We start from the raw sequence: 13,764 nt of genomic DNA on the forward strand, positions 1-13,764 counted from the left end.
GCTCCTCATTGATATAATAATTAAAGTTTATATTTTCAAACTTATTCAAAATCTTAGCTATCAATTCTAAGAAAATCCAATGATTGAGATCTTCTCACCACTTCAAACCATCGAATTTTCTTAGAATTAATGGCTAATATGAGGAGCAAGTTTAAAAAACTTACATACAGCATGAGCAACTTTTTTTTAATCTTCAAATGGTAATGGAAAGCAAAAGCTAGTAATCAGAATTGAGATTAAAGGTGTGTATCTAGTCTCATATTTTGGAGAGTCGGAATCATCTCTAATATTAGACTCTTCGGTACTTGGAATGTGAGAGAAAAATAATATTTAAAACTTTTAAATTAAAAAATAAACGTAGATCTAAACCATTGAAAAATTTGGTATCACATGTCATAATCTAAGTCTAATACTAGACTCTCTATTACCGAAGAGGATCCTAACCCATTATTGGATGCTTGATGGCCATTTTCTCCTTACGTACAATAATAATGGAGAATAGAATATACCTAAATCTAAACTATAATAACGTAATTGTTGTTTGAGAACATAAGCTACCTACCTTTAAACAAATATATTTGTTGTAAGAATTTTGTAGAAGAAAGGATTAAAGAGGGTGATAAACAATAAAATCAAGGTATTTTAATACAATCACATAAAAATTGAGTTTAGTTTTCTCTTCCCCAAAATCTCTTCATGGTTAATATTAAAAGTTTGTTATTTGAACAATTCCGATTCATTATGATTGACAAAGTTGGTTATTTCATGATTGACAATCTGTTTTGAAATAGTTGGTAACAAGTTTATAAGCCATCGAGATGTCAAACATCCGACAAAACAGAAAAACTTGTCTAGAGACGTATTCGACACGTCATATTTGGAGACAAGCACATCTATGTTTTTTGGGTGCAAAATGATGAGTTAATCATGACACCCCTTCCAAATATATTGCTAAAACACTGATTTATGAATCCAAGCATGATAGAATATGAAAATTAATGTAAATTTGGACACCATACTAGGAGAGATTTTTCTGAAGAGTATAGTTCAAAGTTAAAAACTACAGACACAGAACATAAAATGAGTACAAAGTCTCTTCTACTCTCCCGGTGCCGAAACGCCTTGCTTCAGTCTCTCTTTCTTCAGCTTCTTCTTTGAGATCGGCTTCTTCTTTCGAGGAGCGATGGTCTTCTGTGCATATAGGTAGAGCACATAGTTTCCGATGAGGAATGTCAATACTAACCCAACAACAACAAGGAGAACTATTAACCCTGGGTTGAACCCTTTGGGTCCGGAATCCTTAACCTGAGTGTAATAAAATAGAAAAGCATTTCTGTAAGGACATATTAGAGAGCACTAAGCAAAAAGAAATTGTAAAGGCAAAAAAATGCACTTTTGTGAGAAGGAAAATAGAGACGGAATTCATGATCATTGCTAACAATTCTCGCTAAAGAACCATCCCCGAATGCGATAACAAGAATTATAGTTTTCTCCATTCATTTGAGTAATCAAGGAATGACAACAAATGTTTTCAAAACTTTTTTCTAGCAAAACAATTGTCTGATTCAACTTGTTTGGTATTGATCATAAAGTTTGTGAATAGTGTCAATATGCAATATATGCACTATTGAAGAGAAAACTTCGATACACAAAATATGCTGAATATATAAATCGGAAGCTGCAATCCAATGAATTTTGAAGAAACAATGACTTCCGATTGAAAGGAAATTACTATTGCAACTTAAAAGGATTTAAACCATATTATGCAAATACCTCCTGAAGCTATATTTGAAGCAGAAGTCGCATTTTACAGCAAGAAGAAAATTGGAAGATCTTGTCACAACATTATTCTTCACTTCCATAAACCAGGATGGTTATAAATTCATAATCACACCTTATTGGTTGAAAAATTGAATTATAATGCATGACGCTGGAATCTCTTAATACAAAAATGAATTTTACGCATTCATATAAAAGTCATAACCTATTTAAACTCAACATTCAGGTAGGTATGCAAATCATCAGAGTCATTCAATCCTATTCAAACTCCAGGTGTTGATTGAAGTTGAACACAGCGAAAGCCTATCTATCTGTTCCGTATTATTTTTATAATCTAAAATCGAAAGCATGAATTGCATCAACATAAAATAGGCAATACAAAGCATTGAGCAAATGGAAATTTTAACCAGACACAGCAACACTTGACACTATTAAGTATTAAACATTGCTTCAATCTCATCACAACAGTTTTTCAACAAACATTAAAGGTGCCTCATAGCCATAAATATGAAACACATATAACCACGATAAAGGGCTCGTTTGATTCGACTGGCCTATACCAAAGGCATTTATCTGGGGCAAAACCTGAAATTCAGCTTATAGGAAAAACTGAGTTTTCCAACATAAACCTTTCTACCAAAAATGTTTTCTTTTTTGGAGAATCACTTTTTTCAGAATCTTAAACAGAGGCTTTTAAATGGTTAGATCTGAATACGAACATTATTTACCTGAGCCAAATCCCTCATTGAAAAGCAGAAGAATAAATAAATAAGATTCCTAATTTACTTTCCACTGAATAATGAACAGAACTATATAAGTGACCCAACAAATCCATTTGCTTTAATATTTAGCAACCATGCATAAATTCTCCACAGCATTAGCAAAATGCCCAAAATCAATTAAAAAAATCATTTTTTTTATGAATACCCTGGAAAAATTAGGGTTTGGTCTTCATCCCAAAGTTCAAAAAAATCATAAATTTTGAAAATAAAACCATGATCTGAAACGCATGGAACATGTGGGTACCACATACAAAGGTATATCAATGTTTTTTTTTTTGCAGAATTTAATACAGATCAGATCTAATTAAAAGAAAAAGGAACAATTATGAAATTAGGGTTTTGAAATTGAAATTGGGAATCGATAGAAGGAAAAGGAACTTACATCGGCCATGTTTCAAAGCTGAGGATCTGAGCAAATGAATGAAGTAATTTTAGTGTTCTTCCTTCCTTGGAATTGCAATATATTATAAAACTAATGCAAAATATTATTATGGCAAAAAAAGTAATAATGGTGGTGAAGGAGAAAATACTTATTTTTTTTTTTTGCAAAATTTCAAAATAAGCAAAAGCTTAATGATAAATTTTAGATTTATTGACTAATTAATAACTTTTTTAGTTACATAATTAATGTTGTTTGACCAAGTGGATGGGTATCTTGCTTAGTACTTTAATACCGTTAAATAATATGTTTTTTGTATCATCAAGAATATTTTATTACTTTTTAGGGTAAAAAACTAATTTGCAAGGTTTATAATTGTCAATGCTTTGTTGGTGGTTAAAGAATAAGTTAGACATATTTAAAATTTATTATATTTTATATTATTTTTATATTTAGATAGGCTAATAAGTTTGTTTTTAAATAAATTTATTTTAATTCAAAAAATAAATTGTAACTTTAATGTAAACAACATTTCATAAACAATAATTCTAATTACATTAAAATAGTATAATATAAATATTATTATATAATTTTAGATAGTTAGGATTAATTTATTTTTTTAAATATTGTAAAGTAAAGTATTAACATGTTTATGAAAATGTTAGATCTAATATATTATAAGTAAGATAGAGATGTGAATAAGTGATTGTGTGAAAGTGAAATTTTGGATATGAGATGTTTAACACTTAGTAGTAGCTAAATAGAGTAATAGCATGTCGATATGTAAGGGGGACAACTTGAGAAAATGAAAGATGTGTTTATATATAAAAGTCAACTTTAATTTTATTTGTAATAAACTACATAATGATATTATTATATTATATTATAAATTATATTTATTGATAAAGTAATTCTAATGATTAAATAAACCAAGATTTTACATTGCTACAATTTTAGAGAGATGCAAAATCAAAATCCTATGGGCTCACTTCTGTACCAAGCTATGGGGACATGTTCTAAACTCCACATCCTATAATATGAAATAAATGATTATTCTACCCATATCTAAACCTACTTAAATTTGAAGAAAATAATAACTTTTAACTTTTGATCAATGTTTCTTTAGACTCATTCAAAAGACAAAAATTGTTTGAAATTATTATAAGTGGACTTTGACACTTCACAAATCCATCACAAACCGCAAGAGTGTAGGGTAAAGATCCTAATTAAATAAAAAATGTTTTCAAGATTATAAAAGAAGCAAATATGTGCAGATCTTAGTTTTAGGTGAGTAATCCAAACATGGATTCTAAATAATAAAGTTGTCATGCCTACAGAATAAACTAATTTGCAAGCTGGTTATGTTCACCCAACTTGGACTTAATTGCATGATTGTATAGTTAGATTCACCTATGATCAAAATGTTAAAAGTTCGATTCACAAGAACAATATTTGTTAGGAGGATCAGTCACGCACCCCAAAAGAAACTAGTTCTTTACCCATAAGATGATAGAATACCCTTAGTAGTACAAAAAAAGAAAGATAGATTCACACAGAAAAACAATTTATTGTTTAATGCTTCAGTCTAGTAATAATGACAATAGAAAATTGTTCTATTATCACCTCCAATCTATTCATTTTGGATCTGCTCAGGTAAATGCTTATTGACAAAAGGAAGGTACAAAGTAAATTCATCTATGCATATGATGATAACATGTCCTTACCAAATAAAGGTAGTAAATTAAATGTTATAACATGGACTTTTATAAGCTTCTACTTTCTCATCTTGGGATAAGGTTTTTGGATGAGTTATTGGAAACATGTAATTGATAGAACAATGTTATTTGTACTCAATACATTGACCCTAATAACATTTTTGCAGATACAACATCTCCAAATATATATTATATATATATACAAAATGAGATAAGCTAAGGTACAGTAGAACCAATAAATTATTCAATTATTATCCTTCTTATCCTCAGACAAAGCAGAATCTTTACAAATAGGGCATAACTTGTTCATAGATAACCACTTTTTAATGCAGCTTACATGGTAGTCATGTCCACAAGTTTTAAGTGTTCCAACATCATCCATGTTATTGTATTCTTCCTGCAATTTTCAATATAAGACTAGTAAGCACCTAATTAAGGGTATCTAAATTATATAGGAGAGTATTAACCAATGCCTATAGGAGGACACTGATTAAGGAATAAGATAAAGAAAATTTGCATGGTAGTGTTATATTAAATATATTGAACACTAACAGTTTCCCAAAACAAAAGTTGTTGTTGATTCCGTTTTCGAGTTGAATTTTGGAAGTAAGAGAAGGGAATGGAAGGCTTCAGAGCCATGAAATACAGTTTGAGATGAATCTGAAGTCTTCCATTTCCCTTCATTCCCTTCCAAAACTCAGCTCATAAACAGACCCCTTAAACCCTAAGCATGACCGAGTTATTTTATATCATAAATTTCTTTCCTTCCCCTCCAAAACCCAGCTCATAAACAGACCCTTAAGCCCTAAGCATGACCGAATTATTTTATATCACAAATTCCTTTTCCTTCCCCTCTAAAACCCACCTCATAAACAGACCTTTAAGCCCTAAGCATGACCGAATTATTTTATATCATAAATTCCTTTCCTTCCCCTCCAAAATCCAGCTCATAAACAAACCCTTAAGCCCTAAGCATGACCGAATTATTTTATATTATAAATGGAAGAAACTTACAAGGCAGATTACACAAGCTTCTTCATCTTGGCTTTGCTCGGATGAACAATATATTGATTCAATCAAACATTTGGAAAGCAAATCCTCACACAATCCTGTGCTCACATGTCCAATCCTCTCACCAAGATTAAGCAGTTCCTGGTCAAGCCAATCATCAAAATTAAAAACATTCAGTACATAATACTGATAATACTAATAAAACAAGAGACAATATACAATAATAAATAATCACCTCATAGCTCATGTTGTCTATGTCCATCCTCATGTCACTGTGCTGGTCAAGCATATTCCTAGCACCATACAGTGATGCACGATGGACAATAATGAAACCCTGAAAGCATAACAACAACAATTTCAGTTTGCCATTCGAACTTTCGAAGTTATGCAAGAAAGAACAGTTTAGAACACTGTAACTAGTCCACTTCATAAAAATATAAGTAAGATGGTGCAAGGGCACAGAAATACAGGTCTCATAGATATAACTCGGGAAGATTGATAGTGAAGACCAACCTCGTCAACCAAGGATTGATATCTATCACTAGATATTCTTGACCTCCCATTTCTATCATTGTTCCGCCAGCGGCTGATGGTCGACGATCTTGGCCTTGGATGTCTAGAAGTGTAGTTTTCAGCTACCACAGGCAATCCATCATCTGAAGGTGTCACATATCCCAAACATAAGCCTGAAGAAGCCCTAAAAGTTGGAGTGGATCTCTGAGAATAATGACTTCTAACTCCCCTAACAGCCTGAGTCGGATTATTATGAAAACTTTGAGGGGCGGTAGGGTTTCTGCTTGTACTAGGTTGCTCTTGATGATAAGCCCCAACATCTACCGAAGCATTACTGGCAGTAGCACCACTTCCAACAAGGAAGTGACTTGCCTCAAGACTGAAAGCACTTGTATCTGCATATTCAGACAAAAAACTCTTTCGACATATAGAGGAAGGGGAATGGAATGTGTACTAATATTTGCTAATCATAAACTAACCTGCTAATAACGGCCTTCCGCGAGCAGGAGATATACTCCTTTGGCTCCAATCCCTCGCCAAAACGCTGGAAGTCTGGCCAGAAGGATCCACCATGCTAGAATGTTCAACTGGGAGGGAAGCAGAGTAGTTGTGTGAATGGTTACTCGATAAATGGGTCCTAGCAATGTTGGATTCCAAATCAAGTGCAGAACGACTCCTCACGTTCCTTAAAGAACTCTCACCCCTAATTGAAAGGCCACCACCTCTGAATGTGGGTGTCAAAGTAGCATGATCCCAAGGCATATATTGGTAATCTATATTTGGCTTCTCTGGCCGTAATTCTGAAGATATAGGCAGATCAGTTGAACTCCCGGCATTGAAGTATCTGCTTGTACTGCCTCTCTCAAAAACTGGAGGAATTTCAGGGCTCTTACGCTTGCGAGGCCCTCTTCTACTTCCCCTTGTAAGATCAATAAAACCATCATTAATATGAAATGCTTGCCCATCATAATTGGAAGAAGACGGGTGATGTGCATAATTTTCAGACACTGCAAAGAAAGCTCCAGCACTAGACGAATGCATAAAATGATTATTAGAAGTGTCTGATGCAACCCATTGATGAGGAGGCACTTCAACGTTGAGACTTGATGTTGCATATCCATTTGACCTTGTGGTAGAGTTCCAACGAGAGGGAGAAGAAACACTATCTGTAGACATATTTTCCACAGGATAAATTAAAGAACCATTCTCTGAAGTGTTAGGCATACCTGCAATATAGGTCCTTCTGATATAAGTGATATGATTTTGATGCAGTGAAAGAAGTTTTTTACCATGAAATTAGATTGGCTTATGAGCCGAAATACAGGTGGAACTGAGGTATATAGATTTAACATTACCAGGGAGCAAATGATGTTGATCTGCATGCATATGATTCCAATTCTGGTCAGGCTCGCCCTCAAACATTGGAGTTGTGTTATAAAAGTGTCTATGCTCCATTACTGTCGTTTGCTGCAATCTCAGGAGTCAGAACAGACAGTGCAGCCAAACCGAATCCGTAAATAACTCAGCCTGTAAGGCAAAAGAGCAACTGGAGAATTCAATATAAAAAAAGTCAATTTAATTCAAAACAAACAAGCAATAATGCTTCTAAGCCATAACATCTATAAGAGACCAAAGTACGGTATGAAATAACAGCAAAACAAAATAAACTTTTATCAATACTCAGTTGCATATTAAGTATTCCCGTTCAAACAAGCTCAATTGGCATGTAAACCCAATCAAAATATTTCCGGAAAAGAAAACCACCATGCATAGTTTAAAAACTTGCCTGGATGCTAATTTCAATTCAAACGCACAAGTGCCAACCTAAAATACTGCATGTAGTACCATGAGCATGAACCTAATTTATTAATCATTTGCACGGGATAAATAATTAGAGTAAAGTATATCAATCAAGCCCAGTTGAATCATAAAGTGTAGCCTTACAAAAACTCAACTAAAAAGGACGGGTAAACACTAGCAATTATTTTTGAAGGAGAGAAGGGATTCACAGCCGATCTACGAGCCAGTAAACACTAAGCCCTTGCCACTCATGGTCTCCTTAATCATAATAGATTATAAACAACCCAGAATAATCCACTCACTTGAAGCCATTTTACTCATGCCGCCCCACTGGTACAGAAAGAGCACCTTCTCTAGTCAGAACTAAGAAAACAAATATGATTGAAAAAGTGAAGAAGAGGAAGGGGGAAATGACAATGTGGAGATTTAAACAAGAAGATGGATCCTCAATCGACACTCTACCGTATGATGAATGGCAGCAAGAGTTCAGCTTTACCAAATAGAAAGAGGAAGGATTGGGAAATAGGATGACTAACTTAAGAGATATTACCTGGATATGATTTAGCAAGTGCTAGGACTTAACATTTTCTAATCTTTTCCTGCCCTTAAAAAAGATAATGAACAGTGCACATGCATCGAGCACATTGGAGGGAACCCTTGTATGTGTGCCTTACTGTTGTATCAGTAATCAAGATAAGGTCAATTAAATACAAATAAGTAAATCCTATGTACCAGCAAAAACACAGTAATTTACAGTAAAACTTGTTTCACAGAAAAAATTATACAAAACAATATGGAGTAAAGTCCGATTGAATTACAAAACCAAAAAAAATCCTTTAAAAAAGAGATACTAATATACAGAAGGTAGTCTGAACAAAAAATTGTTAGCTATAGTAATTTACTGCAAGAGAAATCATAAATGATAAATACTAAAGTGGAACCACAGTATACTAAAAGCTTTTCAGCTAAAAGCTCTCTCTTGAGCATTTTCAGTTTAACTTTTTCTGAATATAAAATAATCTCAAATGTTATAAACACATTACGAAGATGATACGAACTCACTTAAATGTGAAGCATTATTAAACTAGGAGCTATTGAAACTAGTGAACATAAAAAATAATATGGATATGACTGACCATTCACCTAACATTAATAAAATTCATTTTAATTTCAAATTTCACTGGAATCCAAACAATAAATAATTTCTGAACAAGACAAACAATCAGTAATATATATGCCTTCAAATGATATTTATTTTTATCAATATATTCCAATCTATGTTCGTCTTACAAGCTATAATCATGTGGCATAGAGGTTTTACATAAAAAAACATGGAAATTTCCAAATAAACGTTAAAGATTCTAAAACAATATGCCTAATTGTCCCCCATATGGGCTTTACATGGAAATTTGTCCTTTACCAGAATATTAACAATCAAAAGATGTCCCCCATACCCAATTCTAATGAATTCTCTTCACAATTGAACACAATTGTTTATCCAATTATGAGGGAGAGTTTCCTTAGCCCCAGTAAGGTGTGAGAATTAAAATTTAGTGAGTATAGACCTGAACATGGAAGTAAAATGGCTTCCATCCCACATAAATAGGTAAAGCAAATGTCGAAGTGCCCTACAATTTGGTTAGACTATCAACACCTTGCACTAGTGTCGCTTCATTCCTCAACATTTTGGACCACGGAAGGAGATTATAATCAACTCGTGATAATCAAATAGCATCCACGTCAACAAGCTCACAGGACCACAACCAAATAAAGCATCACCCAGAATTGCACCAGTCCCAACCATGAATTTTTGTATTACAGGAGAAACCGAATTTTGGCAGACTCATAAACTGCACCAATACAAAGGGCCACATATGTCATTTGAGAGAGGATACCCAGAACTAAGTAGTCTCCATCGATGGCATGCACTAATGGTTCAAACATCAGAATTGCAGCCTGCATAGTGCATAGGTCTAAAACCACAGCCTGCATAATGCATTTGCATGTCTAGTGAATACTCTACAAAAACTGCACTCTTAACTCATTACACCGGTACCCTCTAAATAGGACCACCTTCATATCAATTACCGCAAATGTCAAAATCAAAACTAAGAGATCCGGAAGAATTTGACTTGAGCATGTACAAGTCACGGGGTATATAGTACTGAGGTTTACCAACATCCAAATCTTAGCAACTCAGAGCACCACCACTTAGAACTATAGCAATAATATATGTAAAGACACATGAACCTCCTGAAATTTCCTGTAACAGTCCATTCCAACTTCTTGCATCACTAACCATTCTAATAAATCTATGGCCACAAATTCCTCAGCATAATTGCTAAGCCAATTTGATGCCAAACGAGCATACACTCACAGAATATGTATTTGACCTTGATCTAAAGGACACATTACAGTTGAAGAAGGCCTATACAATTGTTCCAATTAACCGAGATTCTTTGGTATAATACACTTTCTTCATCCTATATGAACATTGGATTATGACACGCCATAGCAGCAACTTATCATGCTACTAAATCTTGACAAAACAGGAGACGCCAAAGTCATCGATTCTATAGTAACCCCATTTATCCAAGATTAAGAAGGTCTTGCAACACCATCTGCAATTCAGACAATGTGATTGGATAGGCCAAATGAAGAAGAAATCACCCACTTCCATAACCTGTGCAATGCAAATGCAACAGCAAAACCAGTTTTGCCACTAATAATAATGTTATGTTTTTAATATATCAACCCAAAGCTCTAAGGGTACATGTAACTGAAACATTTTTAGAAGAAGACCTGTTTGGAGTAAAATTATAATTAAAAAGGTTGAAGAGAGAGACTGAGGTAGAAATGCCCATGAAATCAAAACTCACCAGTATACTATATAGATGCAATCATGTACTAATACACCAACAGCCCCAAGAAACCTGCATGACAAAAAAACGATCTAAACCTAACTGATTCGAAGGAAATCTAAGAAAAATCAGACCAACATTATCTGCTAGAGTGTCCAACACAAAAACCATAAAGCTTGATAAACAATTAGTATTTAGCACAAGCTAGTTAAATTGAAAAGATAAACAATTAAATCAAAAAAATGATGGTCCAATACACGAGACTTCCACTTGGTATGATATGTGGAGGATAGATGTACGCAACCTTATCCGCCAGAGTAAAGGTTGTTTCGAGGATTTGAACTCGTGACTTCATGGTTTGAGATATGAGTATAGGACAAATATAACAAGACCCAAATGTGTTGTTTCCAGCAAACAAACGCACTACCACAACAGGACCCCTCTGCGAGGCACACTACTAAAAGATTTTGTGGGGTTTCAAGTCACACAATTTCCTAAAACAAGGGACAATAGATTCATCCACTAAGAATGGGGATACACTTTAAAAACAATGAAACCACCACATTCCGAAATATACTGCTAAGATGGACAAGCGTTCGAGATTCATGTGAGTGATGCTTTTTTGGGAGCGGCAAACACGCCCAGACACGCATCCGAAATCCGAAATGGATTAATTTCTTACCAAAAAGTTGAAAGAATACTTTTGGTAATACAAAAAATAATACTAAGGTGGACTCATTTAGGTGTACAGTTGATCATTTTTACAATATTATAAGGGCAGGCAACCCGGTACACGAGACTCTGGTAGATGTATACAGACCTTATCGTGAAAGGTCCGAAAGCGAAGAAGCTGTTTCCAAAATGTTTGATCCTATGACCTCCACGTCATCATACAAACAAACTTGCCTCTATATTTTAGAATATTATAGGAGCTTTATTTGGAGAACAAAGTAACTATGGATGAAGTTTCATATGATACTTGAGAATATATCAATCAAGCAAATTAAGGAACAAAAGAAATCACAAAATAGTAATAATAAAAATATAATAAAAACCACAGATTTTTTTTCATTTTCCAAAGGAAAATCCAAAACTCTCAACCAAATGAAGAATCTGAGAATAAAATCATGATGATAACATAAAGCAGGAGATTCACACAATGAAATCAATCACACAGAAACAATTGAAGACGGTGATGATTCATCAAAAACATAAATCAAAGATGAGAAGAAAAAGGTGTAACTCATACCACACAAAAACTTAAGAAAGAGAAAGGGTGGTGGGTTGAGTAATGATCTTAGATACGCAAAATGATATAGAGAGAGAATTGGAGAGGAAGAAGAAGAGAATCAAATGAAATGAAATAAATATAAGCTACCGATAAAAATAATATTATTACAAGTAAAGATAGAAAGATATAACTATCGTTACAGTGTACGATGTCATTATATTATTTATCATTAATATTAAATTATTGTTAACTTTTTAAAAAAATCTAAATAAATGGTGAATAATTGCATGTGTATAATCACTTATAATCATTTATATTTAATTATTATTGACTCTTTAAAAAAATATTACTTGTAGATGATGTATAATATCGTAAATGTATATAAATTTTTATAGAGTGTAAAATCTATACACCAATAGTGTAAAGATCTATACACTTGTGCTTCATTATCCACTACTGATTTGAATTACTCTTTTTGAAAAGTCAATAACAATTAAATACCAATGGTGAAAAATGCAATAAAAGTATATAAAACTCGTACAAGCGAAATGCATTTAGTAAAGGCATGGGGAGTTCCATATTTTTTATGTATAGCTCTGTTATCTCTATTTAAACGAGTAAGTCTTCCCGTGATCTCTCTCCCACCAAAAACCATCCCTTCCGGCGTTAGCGCACAAGAAGGAGCTTTTGCATGTATCTTTTTCTCATTTTTATATCCATAATGCATATATATTATATTCTTTTTATATGAAGATGTTTTTCAATTTGACCTGGATAAAAAATATAGAGTTAAAGTTACTTGCAAAAACTTTATCTAACTACCTTTTAATTTGGTAGGGTTAATATTTAATGGAAAATCTAAATTAATTAAACAATCAGATGTAATTTTTGTGGTATAAGATCTATTAGATTTACATTCTCAAATCTCAATAAACAGGAAGGAAAGGAGTATTTCCCAAATTTGGTTTTAAGTAAAGGAAAGAAATGTTCAAACTTCAAAGCCTATTGGTTTTGAAAAAAACTTCCATGAAGATGTATGTATGTGGAGACAACCAATTAAATCTTATCAATACATTAAAAATTTAATTTTGATTAAAATTTAATTATAAATGATAGCACTAACAAACATAAATGTATTTATCTTTAAATGTGTCATGTTATATATATCTTCATACAAGTTTATTTTTTGATTTTATGTAAAACTTTAGCTACCTTCCCTTACACTGACCGACACGTCCTTTGTTAGGGTCATGGCATGCCAGCACGATGCTTAGTTTAATATTCAACTTTTTTGAAATAATTAATTTAGGTAGCATTCCTTTTTCCCCCTCACCCTATGAAAAGAATAAAACATATTTGACTTTTAGCATAATGAAAATCAACTCATGGCCACAGAAACTCAGAAAGGTACATTAATGAATAATACTTTGCAATGCAATGCAATGAGGAAAATTGAGATAAAAAAATCAACAATGATCAATTTTTATTAATGAAAAGACAAATGTATGTTTCTCATCTTATTTTTAATGACAAAACTATGATTTCGTTGTAATCAAATGATAAATACGTTATTGAAAGTTATATTTTTCTATGTTTTTGAAGCATTTGTCTGTTTACTAATGGAGATGATCCTATCTCATAAAAAACAGTTGTTAAAAGTGTGAAAATGGACCTAACTCACCAAGATAGTTCA

At 32.9% G+C, this 13,764-nt stretch overlaps 1 protein-coding gene across 3 annotated transcripts; it reads right to left on the reverse strand.

Moving 5' to 3' along the window:
• Positions 1-4,736: 4,736 nt before the first annotated feature.
• LOC109340161 (E3 ubiquitin-protein ligase MBR1-like) lies at positions 4,737-12,179 on the reverse strand. Of its 3 annotated transcripts, XM_019577751.1 has the most exons (8): positions 12,090-12,179; positions 10,859-10,912; positions 7,535-7,706; positions 6,659-7,405; positions 6,180-6,574; positions 5,902-6,000; positions 5,670-5,807; positions 4,737-5,052 (listed from the first exon to the last, which is right to left on the reverse strand). In XM_019577751.1, the coding sequence occupies exons 3-8, from the start codon at positions 7,632-7,634 to the stop codon at positions 4,900-4,902; spliced, it is 1,632 nt and encodes a 543-aa protein (XP_019433296.1). In that variant the 5' UTR covers positions 7,635-7,706; positions 10,859-10,912; positions 12,090-12,179; the 3' UTR covers positions 4,737-4,899. The 3 variants fall into 3 exon arrangements, with proteins under 3 accessions (XP_019433296.1, XP_019433294.1, XP_019433297.1); XM_019577749.1 differs by lacking the exon at positions 12,090-12,179 and having other exon boundaries at positions 10,859-11,120; XM_019577752.1 differs by lacking the exon at positions 12,090-12,179 and having other exon boundaries at positions 7,535-7,725; positions 10,859-11,120.
• Positions 12,180-13,764: the final 1,585 nt, after the last annotated feature.

The sequence above is a fragment of the Lupinus angustifolius genome, unplaced genomic scaffold (genome assembly GCF_001865875.1).
Source record: "Lupinus angustifolius cultivar Tanjil unplaced genomic scaffold, LupAngTanjil_v1.0 Scaffold_145_3, whole genome shotgun sequence".
Classification (NCBI taxonomy): domain Eukaryota; kingdom Viridiplantae; phylum Streptophyta; class Magnoliopsida; order Fabales; family Fabaceae; genus Lupinus; species Lupinus angustifolius.